At 46.9% G+C, this 20689-nt stretch overlaps 8 protein-coding genes across 8 annotated transcripts; 5 read left to right on the forward strand and 3 right to left on the reverse strand.

Moving 5' to 3' along the window:
- Positions 1–680: 680 nt before the first annotated feature.
- Positions 681–1109, forward strand: N7487_012139 (uncharacterized protein; the record flags this gene model as incomplete). The annotated part of the gene is made up of 1 exon (XM_056879869.1): positions 681–1109. One exon carries the CDS (start codon positions 681–683, stop codon positions 1107–1109), a length of 429 nt encoding a protein of 142 aa, XP_056725188.1.
- A 2473-nt stretch (positions 1110–3582) lies between these two features.
- Positions 3583–4686, forward strand: N7487_012140 (DSD1 family PLP-dependent enzyme; the record flags this gene model as incomplete). The annotated part of the gene is made up of 1 exon (XM_056879870.1): positions 3583–4686. The coding sequence occupies one exon, from the start codon at positions 3583–3585 to the stop codon at positions 4684–4686; it is 1104 nt and encodes a 367-aa protein (XP_056725189.1).
- Positions 4687–4984: 298 nt separating this feature from the next.
- Positions 4985–6159, reverse strand: N7487_012141 (glycoside hydrolase family 16 protein; the record flags this gene model as incomplete). Its single annotated transcript, XM_056879871.1, has 3 exons — positions 4985–5323; positions 5381–5840; positions 5897–6159. The coding sequence occupies 3 exons, from the start codon at positions 6157–6159 to the stop codon at positions 4985–4987; spliced, it is 1062 nt and encodes a 353-aa protein (XP_056725190.1).
- Positions 6160–6901: 742 nt separating this feature from the next.
- N7487_012142 (uncharacterized protein) lies at positions 6902–8022 on the reverse strand (the record flags this gene model as incomplete). Its single annotated transcript, XM_056879872.1, has 3 exons — positions 6902–7551; positions 7614–7892; positions 7947–8022. 3 exons carry the CDS (start codon positions 8020–8022, stop codon positions 6902–6904), a joined length of 1005 nt encoding a protein of 334 aa, XP_056725191.1.
- A 2075-nt stretch (positions 8023–10097) lies between these two features.
- Positions 10098–10400, forward strand: N7487_012143 (uncharacterized protein; the record flags this gene model as incomplete). Its single annotated transcript, XM_056879873.1, has 1 exon — positions 10098–10400. One exon carries the CDS (start codon positions 10098–10100, stop codon positions 10398–10400), a length of 303 nt encoding a protein of 100 aa, XP_056725192.1.
- A 1529-nt stretch (positions 10401–11929) lies between these two features.
- On the reverse strand, positions 11930–16877 carry N7487_012144 (uncharacterized protein; the record flags this gene model as incomplete). Its single annotated transcript, XM_056879874.1, has 8 exons — positions 11930–12668; positions 12736–13132; positions 13238–13287; positions 13359–13522; positions 13625–13935; positions 14048–15783; positions 15849–16630; positions 16683–16877. The coding sequence occupies 8 exons, from the start codon at positions 16875–16877 to the stop codon at positions 11930–11932; spliced, it is 4374 nt and encodes a 1457-aa protein (XP_056725193.1).
- A 1769-nt stretch (positions 16878–18646) lies between these two features.
- N7487_012145 (uncharacterized protein) lies at positions 18647–19098 on the forward strand (the record flags this gene model as incomplete). Its single annotated transcript, XM_056879875.1, has 3 exons — positions 18647–18764; positions 18827–18933; positions 18991–19098. The coding sequence occupies 3 exons, from the start codon at positions 18647–18649 to the stop codon at positions 19096–19098; spliced, it is 333 nt and encodes a 110-aa protein (XP_056725194.1).
- A 791-nt stretch (positions 19099–19889) lies between these two features.
- On the forward strand, positions 19890–20441 carry N7487_012146 (uncharacterized protein; the record flags this gene model as incomplete). The annotated part of the gene is made up of 1 exon (XM_056879876.1): positions 19890–20441. One exon carries the CDS (start codon positions 19890–19892, stop codon positions 20439–20441), a length of 552 nt encoding a protein of 183 aa, XP_056725195.1.
- Between the last annotated feature and the right edge of the window lie 248 nt (positions 20442–20689).

Consider the following 20689-nt stretch of genomic DNA (forward strand, 5'->3'; position numbering starts at 1 on the left):
GTATGCTGCACACGGCCCGACAGGCAGGTTGGCCTGCCTGGTCTTATAGGGGACTGGAACGCTTGATGAATGCAGATATGATACCAATCATAGAAAGGACCTGTCCGTTTAAGGTCCTGAAGGGAAATGGGAATGAGGATGTTTTATTACCTGATAGCAGGTCTCCCTGAAAATGATCCCACACTCCGTTTTATGTTCTCCCCATCAGTGTCTCTCCCACTATCCTGGGCGCTTATGGGGTCGATCCTTGAGGGGAACCCTGTCTGTTGCCTGTCGCTTCAACGGTCTACATTGCCAATTTTCCCTCGTTCTGAATGGCCATGGATTCCGATTCTGGGCAAATGTGCGGAACAGGCATCCGGGATTCGGTCCTCGATCGTGCACAACCTCGGCCGATCGACCAAATGGTACATATGATGCAAACCAACCAACTAAGTTTTCAGTGAGCACCGACGCTTGCGCTTAGCCCTCGAACCCGACGAGCTTCATCTAAAGCACACCGAACTTACACATGAAATCTTTGAGAACCAGGCTTGTCTTCTTTTCATTCTCGATTGTCCCGAATATGGCATAAGGCAACAATGGTTGGATAAGTCGCTGAATAAGATCTCCGTGGGATAATGGCTCATTCTGTTGCGATGACTTCCCGCCAACGCCAACCCTATATATATCCTATAACTATGCCTACTGGTGGGGAAAATGCCCAGCAATATAGCGAGCTGTTTGAGTGGATCGGGCACCGAACATCGATTCAATTACATGCTGCATATTTCAAGCCCACCAACGCAGCTACCGCCAACTTCCTAAGACCGTTTCTGAATCTGGATCATCAAGTTCAACAGTTTGCCATCTGTCTGATCAATGAGCTCCGTGGCAACATGCCAGCCTCTCCACCGATGCGTGTTTGGTTCCATCGAATACGAGAAGGTCCCAATCTTTACCTCGCAAACGAATTTATGTATGGGAAGTCTCTCAGCGAGATCTTGTATCAGATTTACCACTCTTTTCGCATCATCTTTACCCGCCATGAGACTATGATGGATGGTGTTCACATTTTCCTTTACTCTCCGACACTGAGAGCAAAATCGAAATGCCAGCTGCAACATTGATGGAAGCTAAAATAGACAAGTCCAGAGGCTTGGAAAATTAATTCGTGTGAAATGGCAACAAGCGGCAAATACTCGCAACCATAAGATTCCAGAACCTAACCTCGGGGACTCCTGTGTTTCTAATCAGTCAGGAGGCAGACGAGCTCCTTCTGGTCGTCGGAACATTCGGATAGAAGTACCTTAACTACTCCTCAGGCACAATACTGTTGAACATGCAGGGTATGCATACTTGTTTGTTTACAGGCTGAGCCTTACTTTGGATGGTTTTGGACAAGACACAAGAGCCGTGGATTGTTAGTTTCAATAATTGACGACTTCCTGTTCTACTTTCTCCCCACGTATTATTCACTACAACAAATAGAAAAACGAAGCCCGCATCAAAGCACTTCCTGGCGATGGAAAGTGTCGGTCCCTGGACGATCTCAAGTACAGAAGAGCTAGAAACATTTGTATCCATCGCCCTCGCTATTGCTGTGAAAGTGATAGAAGACTGTTGTAGACTGTCTATCCATATCTGTGGCCTGGAAACACGCGAGGCCTGGACTCCGGCAGCGGCCAAAATCTACGGTCGGAAAGTTCCGGCAGAGGATGTCACAGCAACTAAATTTCGCACCGGTATGGGCAATTCCGTACACACACCGGAAGCAGGGGAGCTGGGAATATGGGTGCCGATCATATTCAGAGGGCACGTCACGGGGGTGAGAGGGTCGGTGAAACATGGCCTGGACTGTCGGTAGGCCGTCCAATGAAGGCGGCTCGCGGGGAGCGGTAGGCATCCTAGCGAACGAAGGATGAGAAGCGTTGGGTTCCGGTGCTAGGGACATCCTATTCTGTGAGAAACAGCCAGGATTCTCTATGGCCGACAAGTAGACCTCATGAGTCCCTGGGAGGGCTGGTGTGGAGCTGAAATCTAAGAAGTAAATGGATGAGTTGCCAGAGTTACCGGAGGTGAACCATTGCATGTGGGACCGACCTTGTACACTATCGGGTAGCTCGAATAGGATCAGAAGATCTGAGGGTATTGAGAGTAGCGTAGTTTATCGGATAGAATCGGTGAACAATTGGCGAAGTGTAGTATAGAGTGTGGTGTAAAGTGCAGTGTCGAGAACACAATGCAGAGATAAGGGTTAACAGAGAGCAGAGGGTCGAGAGCGCAGTACGGTGGTGACGGAGCTCATTCCTTATTATATATCGCCCTCACTATTTCTATGGAATTGTGAGCCGACTTATCCACTGGAATATTCACATCTCTGTCGTTGATAAACGTTGACAGCGGGCAGTGATTTCCCACGATCGCGAAGGGGTCCCTCCTCAAACAACCTTTTTGCTTCCACTGGCGAAGCTTTCTATTGCAGGAAATCAAAAGTCTGTTTTTCTCGCATCATAGGATGTTACCTACCTAGGTATGAAGGTATCGGGTTCATATCGGGAATGCCGCGTGGTTCGATCTGGTAGTTCGCACCCGCTATTGTGGAATCCAGTTCCAGGGGCCGCATCAAATTTGGACAGTCCCTTTTGAGCTGCCTGATGTATAGATCACCCCTTTAACGGCGCCCATGGTTGGAATGGGATGTGTTTTGCTTGCAGGCTGATTAGGCTTCTAGGTTGCTTTGCCATATTTCGTCATTTGATGAGACAATAGAAATAGGGAAATAGCACAGATATGAATCGAGATCAAACTTTTTTTCAATAAAGGGATTACCCGGGGGTATAGAGAAATTGGATATATGTATAGATGGGAAACTAAAAGAAGTAAAAGAAGTAAAGGAAGTTGGGAAGTTGGGGGCTTTATATGTCTTGTAAGACTTCGTTTGATACGGCGTTCTGGCAGTGTTTTTTCAACGTATTTTTCAGACACCATCTTGTATTTTATAATCTTTTATAACTTGGGACAAAGAAGATTTATTTGGATTGGCTGTTATCTACATCTACCTACCTAGGAAGGTAGGCTACCCAAGTTCTACATGGATAATGGCCACATAAAGGTCCGACTATTCTTCGATATAAATCGGTTTCCTATAGATCAATGAATCAAATTAAGTATTATAAATAATTTAGAAACAATAGCACCAAAGCCCCAAGGCGCATGGGATAAGGGATATTTAAAGTGAATACTAGCCAACGAAACCATTGAAAGCTGAGGTCCATATACACTAGCCCAGGTCGATTCCGACTACCTATGGAGTAGACATTTTCACATCAAGCTGAACAATGCTACACTGTGTTCGAAATGCAACATCGTGCCCCGCACGGGTTGAATGATAAACCCCCACTCCGTTGATAGGCAATCTTTAGTGCGGGGGTATATGGAGCCTGGGGGCATATCTCTACCCCTTGCATCCTCTCGTCACCTTATAAATTGCGACACCCCTGCCGTCCTACCCAACCTCTCAAAATTCAAACCCAGATATTGACCATCACCAGCACCGAACTAGCATTCAGCCTCATTCAGTCCCACGATTTCGAATTCAACATGTATTCCCCCAAAGTCGGCGATAGGGTCGATACCCTCGACACGCCATCCATGATCGCAGACCTCGATCTCGTCGAGGCTAACATCAAGAAACTGATGGACAAACTGTTACCAACTGGCCTCGATATCCGCCCCCATTTGAAAACCACAAAAAGCGCCATCCTAGCCGGCAAGATGGTCAAAGCGGGGGCAAAGGGAGGCTGCGTGGCCAAAGTGAGCGAAGCTGAAGTCATTGCTGCGGCCGGATTCGACGACTTGTTCATCACCTGCGAGATTATCGGCCCCGCAAAAGTACAACGGCTGGTGGAACTGTACCGTAAACATCGCAAAATCAGGATAGTGGTTGATAGCGAAGCTGGCGCAACGGCTATTGATGAAGCTTTGGCGAAAGCCGGTATCGACGAACCAATCTCGGTTTTGATTGACCTCGATGTCGGGCTCCATCGCACCGGTGTCCTGCCAGGTGATCCAGCCATGACCCTAGCAAAACATGTACAGGGTCTGAAGCATTTGAAACTGATCGGGCTCCACGGCTATGAGGGTCATTTGCAACATTTGCATGATAAGGAAGATCGCAAAAGTCAATGTCTGCAGTCCATGGAGACCCTCACTAATACCGCAGACGTGCTGCGGAAGGCAGGCTTCAACATCGAGGTCGTCACTACAGGTGGAACTGGAACGGCCGAGTTCTGTGCCACCGTACCGGGTGTAACTGAGCTTCAGCCTGGATCGTTCATTTTCATGGATACGGATTACCGAAATGCCGTGGGCACATTCTATTCCAACAGTCTTACCATTCTCTCAACTGTTCTGAGCAAACAAGGTCCTCGGTCGGTCACAATCGACAGCGGGTTGAAGTCATTGACGACCGATAGTGGCTTGGCAGAGTGTAAGGACCCCAGATACACTTATGGTGTTCTTGGTGATGAGCATGGGTCACTCAGTTGGGAGGAGGGTACCCCAGCGCTTTCGGTTGGAGATCGCGTCGAGATGGTACCGAGTCACATTGACCCTACAGTCAACTTGCATGATTTCTATTACGCCTATCGAGGAGGTGTAATTGAAGAAATCTGGCCGGTCGACTCCAGAGGCAAGGTACAATAGCTGCCCAGTCAACATGTGGGTTTCTGGGAGACTTCAAAAACACGAGAAACTACATAGAACGGTTGTCTTGCAGCCAAATATCCTACGATCGCCGATCATCAAACTACATGAAATGAGAGTATCTATTCATTATCTATGTAACAACATGCAATCCTCGATTGTTGCACAGCCTGCTCTGAAGACTCTGCTCTTTTCAAATAAAATCCACAACCCAAACGCCTGGACAATGATCGACGCCCCACATACATCAATTCGGGGACACATTAAAAAAGAGAATTGCGCTTGACAAGCAAACATATCACGAAGTCTGATAGACCTTGAAGCTACCGAATTCCCAGTACGCGGTCTCGAAACTAGTCGCGTTATCCCGCACAAATGTTGTGCAGTTGCCAGGACAGCTACTCTGTGTAGTATAGTACTTGCTCGCACCAGCCCAATCACCACACAAAGAGATATTAATAATAATACTCTGGTTCTTGAAATGAGAACCGATGTTGCAATCCGTGCTGGGGAAATCTGCAAATGCCGTTCCCCAGGTGGATGGATCTGGACTGCCCGAAGTGATATCGGAGGGGATATTAGAGCGGACCCATTGCCATACGCGAATACCGGCGTCGCGGAGTTCCATCGCATAGACCTAAGAGGGGTGGTTATTAATAAATGACTTTGAATAGTTAGGAACACCGTCACTTACTCCGCCACCGTTGCTGTTAAACTCAGGACCGTAAGTACTCGAAGTACCCTTCACGCCACAGCCCGTATAGTCATTTGCTTCGTAATAACAGTTCTCGTGATCCACAGAGCCAGTTTCCTTTCGTTTAACGCCCATAGTGCAGCCTTCCGATGTGTGAAGCGTTGATTGAGTTCCAAAGGTTCCAGCATTGGTTGCTTCCACAACATCAATTTCTCCGTGCTCGGGCCAGTTACTGGGGTCTGTCAGCCACAGGGCTGGCCATGTACCACATCCGTACGGGGTGTGAATAACATCGAAGATGAAAAGCCCATCGGCATATGTGTTGTTGGATGTGACCCGCACGGATTGACGTCCGTTAGCAGCCTCCGATCCACTGTATGTCGTGTCCACCTTGAGCACCGCGGAGGTGTTTGTAGCGGAGGTTAGATTAAGCCATGTAGCTGCAGCTCGATCTATGTACCTGGATTACACGTTAGCTGATTTGCTTGGCCGGGGTTTGACATGTAGGAGTCGTACTGAACAAATCCATTGGTTGGGTCTGTGTCAGTAAAATATTCAAAGTTGTCGAAGAAGGACGTTCCCGAAAACTCGTCTTTCAAGCTGTAGTCTAGTTTCGAATAATTAGGGTACCGATTGGCGCGCACTCCTAGAACAGCACCAACGACAACTGCCACAATCACCGCGACAATGCCGGCGGCTAAAAAAATCTTCTTCATCAGGGACCATCCCCGTGGGTCCCATTTGGAATATTGATCTGTGGGGTAATAATCCTCGTGCATCTTGCAGGGTAGATGCCTAATTGATATGTAGGGTGTTGTATGCGCCAAAAAGCAGCAATAAAACAATCACGCCGGGCTAAACAAGTGAAGAATGCAAAATATCAAAACCAAAGCGAATTCAAAACAATGCAGAATGAGAAATAAAAAGAAAGAAAAAAAATGTCATCTCACTTCCAAATTTGCTGCCTTGGAGACAGGCCACGCGTAAGATAAGTGGGGCGATTGGCAGCGGTCCGGGCCCAACGGACTTTACCAAGTACATATATCCACTTACAATCATTTGAGATATCTCTGAGTCACTATAGATCCTTACTATATATATATTTAGTTAGGTGATTGGTTGCCATCTCCTTTAATATAAGCCTATCGGGTCGTCAGACGTTGGTTAATGACTATATACCTTGATGCAAAAAGCCCGCCCTTGAAACTTTCCCTGTTTCCTTAAAAGATGCTAGCGACATGTGCTATCAAGATCTATCTGAGATCAAACTGTGGTCGACTAGACTGCAAATGGAAAAATGCAGCTCCTCCCTCGGCAAAAACACGCACATCGGTGTCCCACAGAACCTGGATCATACTATGATATTCCAGTCGCTGCTTCGCTGCATCCTTCATTACATTCAATTTGAACCAAAGCAAACCTTGTGATATCAAGTTTATTAATAATTACATGCTTCCTATGTAGGTAAGAATAGAGGTGTCCTATTTACAATTTCCAAACCCCGAATCCAGAACCTCGCACCTAAGCCCCGCGGATACCCTTGAAAATATCGAGGGTATGCTTCCAAACTGATGCCCTCGTACCATCCGCACGGTAGCCTTCCAAGACCTTCTGGTTACTCACGGTGGCCGAATCAGAACCAACCAAGTAACAACCAGACCCCCGAACACCATCCGAGCCAATCGCAGTATCATTGCCTCCCTTTGATCCTCTGGCGGCGAAACTTGGGTTGGTTCCCGCGTAGGTATGTCTCTCACCACTCTCTTCCAACCCAACAGTCATCGGCGATAACAAAAGGAACAATCCACTAAGAGCAGTCTTCATAAAAAATCCATTATCACGCATTATACTTGTCTTCACAATGCCTGGATATGTGTGAACAAAGGAGATTGATGGATGCGATGAGGCAAGCTCTTCCATTGACAGCGATGTCATGGTGATGGCATGATTGGCGCAGTTCCGTAGAGAGTAGTTGTTCTTCAGTGACAGATCATTCAAAATCAGGGGTGCATTTCCGCGGGCATCGAGAACAGACAGGACACGCGATAGACTGCGCTGGCCGGAGGCTGCGCCTTGAGCGGCATTTGATAATTGGGGGAGCAGATTGTATAAGAAACGCATGCGAGAGTAGTAATGGAGACTGAGTTTCTTATCCAATCCTTCATCGGTCTCTGAGATTTATTCATTAGAAAGGTTGATCAGTGGCCGCGAAAATAAAAAGAATAAAACATACCATCACGCCCCTTGGTAGTCAAAATACCAGCACTCAAAACCAACAGATTAATCTTGTCCTCCTTGGCTTGAATTTCTTTGCATGCCTCGTCTACTTCCTGCAGACGCGAAACATCACCCTTGATGAAATTGATTTGTCCATCTGGATTCAAAGCGCGGAGATCCTGGATAATCTGGGAAGCTCGAGACTCGCTCCGTCCGACGAGATAGACGCGCGGAGAAACAGCATATTTCACAAAAGCACGGGCGGTACTTTCGCCGATTCCACTGGTGCCACCAACTAGAGTGATGTCAATGATCGTCCCGTTCCCATGCTAGGGATGACGAGTCCTACCGAAAACTGCCACCAGGTTGGGGCCATATTCTTTGATAGCAGAGTTGCTGTTTTGTATACTTTCGAGCGACACCATAATTTTTTGTATTTGGTATTTTTAATGAACAGAGAGAGGAGGTCAGCTTTGAGGTCATCGGCGGAGTCACTAATTCACCCGATGCCGATTGCTTATCGCCGCAAACCCCGAAGCCGACTATTCCACACCGCATGCCCAGGTGCATATGTACATAGTTTTTGCATTACACCCTTGCCAAATTCTGTTGCGACTTTGACCTCCTTGTTAAAGATTCTCGGTATATTGCATGGCAAATTTATATAAGGCGAAGCAATCGCATTGTTGAACATCCTCGGTATATTGCACGGTGAAATGCGAAAAAGCCTAATAATAGTCGTGCCAAGCCCACTAACACCGTTGTCATCATCGGGACCCTTGGCGAACCAGCCAAACACAAGATCGTTGATATACTGTGACAGCGGGGTCAATTTTTTGCGCTTGGGTTCCCAGCCTAGTGTCTTAATGCCTTATGCATTAATGTGCGTAGTGATATATTCAACAAGATTCCCATCTGAGCTGCTCTCGCACAAACAGCCAAACAAAGCGCAATTCATCCCTCTATTATTCTCTCCACATTATTTCCTCGAAGGCATCTCTAGGTTTTCACATCTCACTTTCCTTCCATTCCTACCCCGGACTCTGCCCAACGGGCTCATAAACAAGACACCAGTTGACCTCACCGAAGTGATCAGAAAGCTGATCCCGTAGCCAAGCGAAACCCTGGTGGAACGCCTTGGTGACGCTGCAGGAAGATGGCTCTGGAGTGCAGCGTGGTTGAAAACAATATCATTCGCCGGCATGCAGTACTCGACGGCGAAATCCCGCACCTCCCCGCAAACGCACAAGAATATACACGGCCTCTAGAGCGGGTGGGACTAGACAGCAGCCGGAGTTGGACTCACATCGAAGAAATACACGACTAGTCCATTGACTTCATTTCTTGCCGGTCGCGCACGCCAAAAGCCTCGCCTGAATTCGGAGGTAGTAAGCCTTTCGGGAACGCCTTTAGTGTCCCCGATGGAACCGCAAGTACTGTTAGAACGATAGGGGGGTTGCGATGATATAGGGCTGTTTTCAGTCACTCTAGAGGGGCTCCAGAGGCCGAGGTTCTGTTCAGGAAGGTAGTAACTAAGCCGGTCTTGCGGAATCAAATCTTCCATGGACGATCTTTTGCTCGTTCTGACAAGACTGCTCCATGGCTCGGCAACTGAAAATGGAAGATGACATCCGATTGATAACCTGTGAGCCTTCGAATGGTTGCCGGTTTTGCGCCTAGACAGAGGATTCCGCTTAGGAATGTGGAGAGAATAAGATGCTCTGTCAGTACCCGCAGCCTCTGTCGCCATATATACCCTCAAAATGAACGACATGGTTAAGAGTTCGTCTAGTATGTTCAGCTTGGGGCCAGTCGTGGCTTCCGCTTCCTTAGTCAAGATACACTGTTCCATTACACGCCACTTGAAAAAGAAATACAAGATGGAACTTAACCTTGACATCGCTGTGGACACAGTAAACTCACTGTCACAACTTCTGTATGATTGAATGCTAAAAAAAAAAGTCACGCATTGGCTTTTCTTCGAAGTCCTACTCAAAGGACTTCGAATACTAACAGGCATTATTAGGTGATCGTGAAAATAATATCTTAGGTTTTCATTCTATATATTTACTGTTGAGAAAGTACATATTTAACAAATGGGCCACTTCTTGCTTCCACATGCATACAGTTGGCGTCGAACCCCTTGATTCCTTTACACGCATATAAATTGTTTTTCAAATCATACTGGTCTTTCCTAACAGGTTTCATCTCAACTGCGCTTCGCACAAATGCCCAAGCATCCACCTCCCTTATTCTCTCTCCCCACATTCCTCTCTTCTTCATATCTCTCTCATTTCGATATCTCACTTCAATTCTTTTCCGCTCGATCTTCCTTCAGTCTCGCCTTTTCTCAACCTACTCTGATTCATTTTATTCATCATACCCTATCATTATTCATAATTACCAAGGCTCAATCAAGCCCTCGGCTCCATTCTTTGGGTACGATCTGCGGGCATTTAATGTAAATTTATTTTGAGGCATGACTAACTGTTACACAGAAATGCCTTCCCAGGAATCGTCCCACAACACGGTCAATAATGACTCAAAGGCCACAACAAATGGGCCTAAGCCTGTAGAGGACCATGACCAACGGGTTCACCAAAGAGACGCACTGCTAGCGCTCAATGAGGTGATTAGAAAGCTCATAATGGAGCGAAGCGTCATCGAGAATGACATAATTCACCAGCGTGCCGTCCTCAGCGAACAAATGACACGCCTCTCTGCCACTGATGAGAACATCCAGACTCTTCAGAAGGTGTGGGAAGATATGACAGCTGGGTTTGGAAACCAGTCCCACAAATAAACGAGTATCCTGTGAGGACTCCCTCTCTTGTATTCATTTTGGATACTAACAATTCTATTCTGGTGAATATAGAGTACCCTCCAACCTCTCTCTGTGTAGAAGGATCCTCGCCATATGTGTTTAAATGGCGCAAGCACGCGCAGAGCTAAGAGCCCAGCAATTCAATATTGTGCCTTCTTTTCATTTTCCTCCGTAGCCCGTAACGTCCACAGTTGTTTGCTCTACTTGCATGTTTGCCTTATATTTTAGGACTCTCTTCCGGCTCTTAGCTCTGCGCTATTCATAGGTTACCTCCACTTCCTTGTCCTTCCAAGGCATTGCCCTCCTACCTAGTCACCGACCAGTAAAAGACCGCGACTGTCGCAGACCCACCTACGTATTACATACTTCCTCTCCTACCATCGCACTTGCCCAGTATGATCCTCGCATCAACTCGATACTCTCTCTGTCAAGCCGTACCACACTACCTCGTATTCCAGTGCTGTCTCCCAAGGGCCATTGATTCATAATTAAGCTAGAAGCGACAAGTTCCTAGAACACAGGAAACCAATGCATTGTGACGTGGGCCCTGAACGACTGTGTTGTAGGAAAACTCCTGCATGGCTGCTTCGGAGGCGCAGACACCCCAACTAAACTGGGCCGCAATGCGGTCAGAAAGCTTTACGACTTGATCCCCACCCACGATATGACCCCCTCCTTGCTTGCCTTATGGCAAAGATCAATGAGCCATTCTTCGCTAGCTGTTGCAATATCCCAGGACATGATCACAAAATAGTGATTGTGAGAATTAATATTACAAAAGTGAAGCCTACGGAGTTAATAGACGGTCAAAGGGTGCATCGTTCACAGTGGCGGTCGGGGAATCTTTTTCCCGTATTTTTAATGCTTCAGCTACTGCAGTCAACGCCAGCTTTATGCACCTCACCAGCCGCCGGGCTTCCTTAATAGTACGGAGACAAGTTCGATTTACCAGACGGGGCGGGAAGGCTTGGCTGTCTTGGCAAGCTTGGCACGGGTGCGCTCTTCAATCGGGTTCGTTCTGAGATTTGGATTTACAGCCTAGTGAGCCAATGGATTAATGGGGAAAGGCCGACTGTTGTCCAGTCGATTATATCTAGTTTGCATGTGTCAATTATTCATGTACTCACACAGGTTTGGGATTGGTTAATATGGAAAAAGCCCACCCTAGTGCCTGGACACAAATATCTTTGTCGAGCCAAGCATTACCCACAAAACCTTATATACTACTATGACACTCTCCATTAGATATAATGGAATTGTATTGCTTTATCGTCGCCGCACTCTACCATCTGGGTTTTTGGGGCTTCCCACACATCCTCCCAAGTCTACGACTAAAACAGTAAAAGGAAAAGGGGTTACATATAGGGTAGTCCACCAGTCTGATTAAACGAATACCCCTGCAGCGACATTCCTCTCTAACAGCAGCTTGACAACGATCGTCCCTAATGACCCTCCCTCAAAACCTTCAACTCTCCAGCTCCGCGAGGAAGAAAATCCCCAAGCGCATTCTACTTAGCTCCAGCCCGAACCAAATCTCCAAACCTCGTCTCCGTCTGTCCAGCCAGCACCACAGGATTCCCAACCTCAACAATCTCCCCCTTATCCATGACAACAACCCTATCAAAGTCCATGATCATGTCCAACCGATGACTGACTGATATGGTCGTGTAGTCCTTAAACTCCACCCTGATAATCTCCTGCATAACACGTTCCGTCTCGTGGTCAACACTCGAGCTCACCTCGTCCAATAACAATATACCGCAGTCCGAGCCATTCCGCGCCCGGATAAAACGTCTCAGTAGCGCACGTCCAAGCGACATGAGTTGCCGTTGTCCCGCGCTAAGTGTCCCCGCGCTCATGCCTGCGTCCAGCCCACCACGCTCTTGAACAAACTTCCACAGTTCCACGGCAACAAGCACAGCTTGGCATTCCTCGGGAGTTGAAACATTAGAAGGATCCAGGTTAGCTCGGAAGGTGGATCCATCGGGCAGGAATACGGCTTCCTGGGGTACTGCGATGATTTGCTCACGGAGGGCAGCCCGGTTTATGCGGTGGAGCGGCATGTTATCGATGATTGCGTTTCCAGCTGTATCCGGGGTAGGATTGAGGAGTTTAAGAAGTAGGGCGATGAGACTGGACTTGCCGCTGCCGGTACGACCGCAGATTGCAACTCTCTCGGCTGTCTTGATAGTGAGGTTGATATTGCGGAGGGCTAAGTTGGACGTGCTGTCGGGTTGATCTTCTGCACTGCTCGGTACATTAGTATGTCATGTAGTGGGCATAGCCTCTGTGAGGATATATCTCTTTTACTTACCCGTAACTCGCGGATACGCCCTTTAATTCTACTACACCGTTCTGTGGCCACTGGACAGGAGGAACAATGTCCTCTTCATCTCTATCCTCGGGCTTGACGTTTTCTGTGAACATCTTGAGACGAGCGATCGCTCCAATGGAAGTCTCTAACTTGGTGTAGAATATGACAATGCCTGAAATGCTCTCCCCGAAGCTCATGAGGGAGAACAAAGAGGCACCGGCGAATCCAGAACTGGAGTGGAGCCGAACGGCGAGAGTCGTCATGACCACTGCAAGCACCATGACTACAATATCGAGGACGAGGGTCAACCACTGTTGAATCATGAGGAGAAGATACGCGGGTCGTTGACTGGCATCAATTAAGCGAGTATTCTTGTCGATATCGCCAGGAATGAAACCTGTGTATCTGTAGTGTCAGCGACGCCATTTCATAATCCGTGGTTTTCCAAATCGCCTTATTAAATTCGGTCTCAGTTTTGGGTTTCATTTCGCATCTCACTCACCAAAAGCTCTCAGGGTTGTAATTCCCTTGATAGTGTCAAGAAAATGTGTGCTGCATAAACGTAGATTAGTTTAAAGAATAAAGCACACCCGGTATATGGTAGTAATCAGTGATCGACTTACTACAAAGGACTTTTGGCCTCAAGGTCTAACAACCTCAGCTGCCTGGACGTTCGAAGGTAAAACATTTGTAAGACCCACAATAGGCCGACGAGGAATGGGTAGCTTATGGCCAAGTACACGGAAGATGTAAGCATGACTGCCGCTTGTCCGAGTGATTGAAAGATCTGTAATCTGTGTTAGACTATTATATGGACTCTGATGCCTTCCTCAATGGTAGTAGCAGCCACCGCTGGGTTTCAACTGGCATGCAACTGTAATAAACTCACGGAAAAGACAGTGTTCAATGTTGCACTTGGTAGCTCTGTGTCAATAAGATTTAGATCTTGCGAGAACAGATTTGTGACAACACCAGTATCCGTATTGGTGAAAAAGGATAGCGGTGCTTGAACAAGTGTCTGTAAGGCATCCTGGTGGAGACTAGCACCTGCCCTCTCCACAGAGACAATTAAAATGGAAATTCCGAAGAGAAGCAGCGAGATCAAGGCACAGATTTGAAGCAAAGCATATATCCCTGCGTAGTAAGAGTAAGGGTGCGTTGGATGTTCTGAGGACATGTCATCGGTCCAGTATGTAAGCCCTGTAATATTTTGAATTAGTAATAAAGCTTCGGATTTCAAGGCAGGCCACATTTCTCTTGGCTTAAAACCCACGATATTCGTGAATCCACTATCTAAAGGCAGGCAACTCACAAACTGTTGGAAAATTCGTGAAGAAACCGAAACAAATAGCGAAAATCAAGCTGAATCCTGCCAGAATCCATCCCATACTCTTGAAATAATGCTTGTATACCGTCTTGTCACCAATCTGCCGTGATATATCAGCGTCCTGTGCAGTAGACGATGTATTAGTCATTGCAGGATGAAGCATTTCCGGCTTTGATTCCTGCGGAGTTTTATTTGAAGTCGCTTTTTCGGCAGAGGCAGCGTTATCTGAAGTGCCCTTCAATCCCAAGCTTTGAACATATCCTTGAGTAGCCATCAGCTTGTCAAAGCTACCTTGCTCAATAATAGTGCCGTTGCCGAGTGCTATTATATGATCCGCCGCGCGGAGATGCCTGATACTGTGGGTGCACAACACAACCGTAGACCCCCGTTTCTTGAGCAGACCATCGGGCCCAAATACCTGCCGGAAGACGTTCTCCTCAGTGTCCGCATCGAGACCGCTAAAGATATCGTCTAGTACCAGAAGATCAGAGCGCAAATATAGGGCTCGCGCAAGGGAAACTCGTTGTTTCTGGCCTCCCGATAGCACGATTCCATCCGAGCCGACATTCGTTTTATCCCCCTGCGGTAGTGTGGCAAGATCAAAGTCCAGGGAGGTAGCCTTAATGACTTCGGCGTACCTCTCATTATTGTGTGGAGAGAATCCCACAATATTGTCTTTGATCGACCCGTTTGAGAGGAATGCTGTTTGGTCGCAAAATCCAACATGTGGAAACCTGGTACCTAAAACCACGCTACCTTCGCTGAAAGGGATTTCTCCAAGCAGTGCCTTACATAGCGTGGTCTTCCCAGAACCAACAGGACCGACAACAATTGTTAGTGAGGACTTCGGTACTCGAGTACTAACATCCCTCAAAACGAACTTGTCTGCTTCCCAACCAAAATTCCCGCTCTTGATAACAAGGGGATCCAGGGAGTCCGGTTTAGAATTAGATAAGGCTTCGGTATCGGCTCGGGGCTTTTCGGCATTTCGACTTATATCCTCAAGAACTTGGCGAAAGTCATGGCGAGTCTCGCACTCCAAGAAGGCCTGGATTCGACCTAAACACGCCAACCCGGAGACAAGTTGGGGGATAGATTGAAAGACCTGTGACAATGGGTTGGTCAAGAGCGTAAGGAAAGAAAGACTAGTAAACATCGTCGAGACATCGATTGTTCTTTGGGTAAATGCGAATGTTAATGGCGGGCTAATCAATAGCGGAATGAAACCAAAAAGTGCCGCAACGATGAGTATTTTGCGGAATCGGGATCCAGCCGCTAGCTCTTGCACACGGAGATTCTGCACAAAATCGCCTATGGTAATCGAGAGGCCAGAGATCTTCAAGTTCTTCATACTAGCAATGACTGTGGCCGTTAAGCCCACTCGTTTCTGGACGCCTGCCATCCAGGACCTCTGGGAATCTCCCGTGAAATTTAGTAGGATCCCTAAGCCGATAAAACAGACTATAACAACTCCCACTGGTACGACGAACGGTATACCAATTCGGGTATATAGCATCCACCCGGCAATAGCTGCTTGAACTATGCTCGCCCAAGTCTCATGCAGATTTCTCAAGCCCGTGTCGATTCGCTCCATGTCTGTGCTCATCAAGGTTACCGCAGCGCTGTCATCTCCAGTTCCGATACGAGCTTCTGTGGCTTTGATGAAAATCTCAGTAGCTAGTATTGACTTGGACATAGTACGCATTCGGTGGTGGAAGTACCTATGCATATTCATTAGTCGTGAACCTTCTAAGGTTGCTAGTAGTTGTCTGAGATGTCACCATACCAGTAAAATCCCGTCGATATAGCAAGTCCGGAGTAGATAAGTAAGCTAGCGCCGATAAATCCGTATCCGACGTTCGCATCGAGTTCTGTCTTGGATAGGTAATCCAACAGCTTTTCAAGAAAAAGTGGTTGACAAAATGTGAAGCAAAGAAGTGCCAGACGTGGAGGTATGGGAAGTAAAAGAGGAACTTTCAATGTGCGGATGAGCACCTTCAACAGACCAAATTTGTCACCCTTCAACTTAGAGTAATCCATGTTCTTCAGAAACTTATCGTGAAGTGGTCTAGCGTTGAAGGAGCTATCCAGAGGGTAAAGGTCTCCAATTGTCATGACTTTGCCGTAGCCAACCAGGAACATCTTGTTAAGCCAGAAAAACACCCCTAAAGAAAAGATGCCACTCGTCTCCTCAGGACTATGCTCCTTCTCGTCCCAGCCCACCCATCTAGACTTTTGCTGGGCTTCTAATAGTAATATCCCGGTCTTCAGAGCTATAGCAGTGACGAAGATGCTGCTATAAGTGAGTTCAGGCTTGTCATCTGATGAAAGAAACAGCGTTCTTGCCTGAGCCACGTCTAGAAAAAGAGTCAAGAACAAGTAGCTGCTCAGCAGTACAGACGGCCTTGGGCTTTTGCTGTGATCAACAACACTCAGTGTGATCATGAGGAGGGCGGAGACAAGGTTGAGGACCGAGGAAGCTATGAAGATTTTGGTCACATGGAAGGACCCAGTTGCAACTAAGACGAGGAGTGAAAGTTCAAGTCCAACATAGGTTGTGATAGCACCCTGCACCAAGTTGATTAGCACGTTGATAGTTTACATCAGAAAAGGAGCATACCAATTTGATCAATTGGAAAACCGGCGCATTCACTACGTTGGGCTTCCGTGCCTGGTAAAGTGTCCGCCATAATGATGTTACGATGAACAAAGTGGATGGAATTATGGAGAAGAATAATTGTTCGAACTGGATGTTGAAGTCAAAACTCCCTTGGTTCAGCCGAAGCAGGTTCTCTTCTCCGGTGGTGAAGGGCATTGTAAACGCCCAAACGGGTTGGATGCTTTCAATGTAAGCTTTCTTCGCTGCCGCACCAAACCGTGTCTCTGTTCTGTCTAGAGAATATGTCGCAACTGAGCCAACCACACCATAAAAGATGAAAGATGGGAGAGTGAGACCCTTAGTCCAAGTAAGCCAGGTAACAACGAAAGCTGAACTTGTGAATGTCAGGTGACATGACGCTTATCACTAATATATCAGTAGCTCCGAGCTCCGAGACGGATGTTACCCTGTAAATGAGGCTAAATCGAACTCGGTAATATCGGGATTACCACCCCTGTCAGTTAATGGCCCGGAGCCAATAAGCAGCCGTTCAGGTATCAATTTATACTAGCGCACGTCAGCCAGATGTGTCATCTCGCAATACCGATGAACTGTCTCAGGTATTAAATTAGTTACCCCGGTTATGAGTCACTTCGAAAAGAACGTGCCAGTCGCAGAGCCTCTTGACCATTAACGCACATTTAGAGCAATATACTGTGCTCTACCAACCCATCTTTGTCCATTATGCATGCCGTTTGATGCATTTTCTGCTCGTGGGTCATTTTCTTCATGTCCCTGGAGGCTTCGGCCCGGCCATGGACAGGTGAAAAGTTTTTGAGCCAAGGGTTCAAACTCACGGGATGTTTTACAAATATGGAAATCAGGTCAGGATCCATATCAACGCTCTGTGTAACTGCCGGGAAAGAATAGATGATAATTGGTATGTGTGACTGGTTCGCAACCTTGTAGATATTAGCTGGGAATCACTCCAGATTCCTAGACAGGCGCGTGAACATTACCCAAGCTATAGAAATTTCCGATCACCATGGGGGTACTCGCAGCCACCCAATAGCTTGGTAGAAAAGCCAGTACATACTATCCTCTATGGCTTTTAATCGTCCCGCTTTGGAACGGAGCACGATGTGGTCGCATTAGAGCCATGGATGCGTTCGCCCTTAATAAGTTTCACCTACCTGTCAGCAAGCGAGGCGACCGTTGGCTTAAAGCCTGAGGGCTCCCTTTTCGTTGGCCAATTGGGTGCTACTCATTTCTACCTGGTTGCTCTTGTACCTAGAACCCGCGAAGGCCTTGCTGTTCCCTTTCAACATCCCGAAGAGCTTTGATCTCCATCGCCACCATCATGACACTGTGGCAGCCTAATTCGATTAAAAAGACTTTTTCGCAAAATCCACATCATCAAAAGAATAAATCGAGGGGCAAAAGAAGAAAGAGATACCATTTGGGAGTCTGTCGGGGAACATGGCAGAGCTGGTCAGCATTATCTACGCTGTCGGTACAGTGTTCAAGCTCAGCCATTAGGTTTCAAGGACGAAACATAGTGGAACAAGGGCCGCAACGATCCTCTGCGACAGCAGATCGGCTTTCCAAGCAATCCAGAACCGGGCAAACAATTTAGGACAACTCATCACCCACACAATCCTCAGGCAGCCAGAGAGGTCCAGGCAAAGGGAATCACTCTTCGTCTCCAATGGATATCAAAACACTGCGATAACCCAGCAAACGACACAGCAGATCGGCTGGCCAATGACTGGCTATCACTGACCCAAACACCCGATTTTGGAATCAATGTGGCGAATCCCCAAGATGCTTTATTCTGGTCAGTTCGTATTCAACTTTTAAGGTCATCAGATGACTGACATCATTATGATCCCATTCATATATATATGTTTTACTGAGGCTTAATTAAATAACTCTCGTTCGGACGTACTTTAATATTCAAACTTCATACTCTTCCATCAATCACCATGGAATTAGCCATTGTGAAACGATATTTCGTCAGATCTTCTACCCCCTACATCCCTAGACTAGCTCGAGCTGTGCATGGAAATGCCCAGCCTGCTGAGAATAAGGATGACAAGAAATGTACGACTTCTATTCCTATTTTGATGACCTCGAAGGCAGCTAGAATAAAAAAATGATCTCAGTTAATGTCGGTGCGACTTTCCCCGATGACTTTGAGGACTCACCTTTGAAGTCCGAAATTCTCCAGAAACGAAATCCAAACCCGGGGGTTGATGAGTCTTATCACCCCGTTAGTATATCCCTGGACATTAGCATAGCTTTACGCTACTGACAATTTGTCTGCCAGACAATGGAAGATATCTACGAAAGTATCCGAGGAAAACCGGCCACTGAAGGCACGAAGGCAGCTAAACCTGCTCAGGAGGAGCGGGAGCCTGAGTTGGATGAAATGTGATTTTTCTCCTCTGCGTTCAATAATTTGGATATGATTCACGAGTAACTTGAAGCGCGTATGTGTTTTCTTTTTGTTAATTATCCTGATTCATTGAATCAATCCTTACTCTACATTAATTCATGAAAAGTCTAGCTCCACCAGATGTTCTTCCTAGTATAGTGGATTACGGTTTCTATACATAAATAGATGGCTGAATGTTCAAGACCCATCAATCCAGAAAGAAGAAACCGAGAAAATGAAGATGCCCATTAAACTATATCCCCAGGAGCCTTTGTCAATCTTTAATGTAATATTGCCTCGCTATCTCTAGAAATTTTCACCCCTCCAAGAATGCCGAAGTCCGGATGCTCAGCATTTTGACCAGATCTTTCTTACATTTTGTAGCCTCAAGGAGCTATACTCCCTTCGATTGGTTTTGAATCGCCACCCAATTACCCAGGCTCCCCGAACTCGTCGTGTCGGATGAACCTTCATAGATTGCTCGTTTTTATAGTAAAAAAACGCGCGATTATCGCAAGGCTGACTTAGTATGCCCCATGGAAATGGGTCATCGAGGGATTCAATACACAGTCATATTCACCTGAGGGGCGATGCGGTGATCTGCACTGTGCAGCCTCAACTGAAGTTTTCGTAATCTCTACTAAATGCTAGTAGGTAGACCCATCAAACACTAAGGTCACTTGTCAAGCAACTAATTCTCGGTGTCAATTTTGATATCAGTAAAATACATCTTCATCCTCACATCCACTCAAGGTTTCCTACTCCATATCAATTGCAATCAGAAGGACGAAATGACCAATCCTCCCCCATCAATATCCATCACACTCGCTATCACACCGCCCAGGTTCCCCCTCAGTCCCAGCCAGCCACCGACAATCACCTTAACAGCAGTTTCACATTACCATGAGCCAATCACAATATTCACTCAATCCATAATATTCAACCTCGGTCTGAGCCAGCGTCGCAGTAATTTCGTCTGTCGCGATATCACGACAGCAGATATCAAACCACTGCGCCTAAACTTCTCCAAAGGCGGAAAGCGCCCAGCCTTCAGTCGTGAGTCGGGTGGGTCTGATGATCGCTTTTTCGTTACATTAGAGCCCGACACACCTACTGAGTTCCAGGGGGCGTTTCGCCGGTCAAATGGATTAAGAGATCAAAGTTCGCTCGAAGTTGGACATCGATATTGGTTTGGGATAAAGGAGGATCAGGTAGTGGCCTGGTGGCGGGTTGGAAGGAAGGCGGAGGTGATGGCTCCCCCAGGTGAACGGGCTTCGCTGGGGGAGGCAAGCGGGTGGGATATTGCTGTAAAGGTAGAGGGGGTAGAATTTGAGGTGACATAACCATGTTCTTTTTATTATATAACAAAGAATTCTACAATTCGAGAACACAGAATAGGCCAATCACCCTTAAGTGTGTATCATCGTCATCCCCGGCATCCAGATGCAGGGTATATCTATGGACAAAGTGAAAAGTAACCATATCGATGAGCATACTGAACGATTTGCCACTTTTTTATCCAATCCGTTTTGTCTCTATTCATCGAGGTTTTATGGGTTCTTACTAGCTCTATACCAGGGAACCTCTGTGT

The sequence above is a fragment of the Penicillium crustosum genome, assembly GCF_028827405.1.
Source record: "Penicillium crustosum strain IBT 35664 chromosome Unknown utg000005l_segment0_segment0, whole genome shotgun sequence".
NCBI lineage: Eukaryota > Fungi > Ascomycota > Eurotiomycetes > Eurotiales > Aspergillaceae > Penicillium > Penicillium crustosum.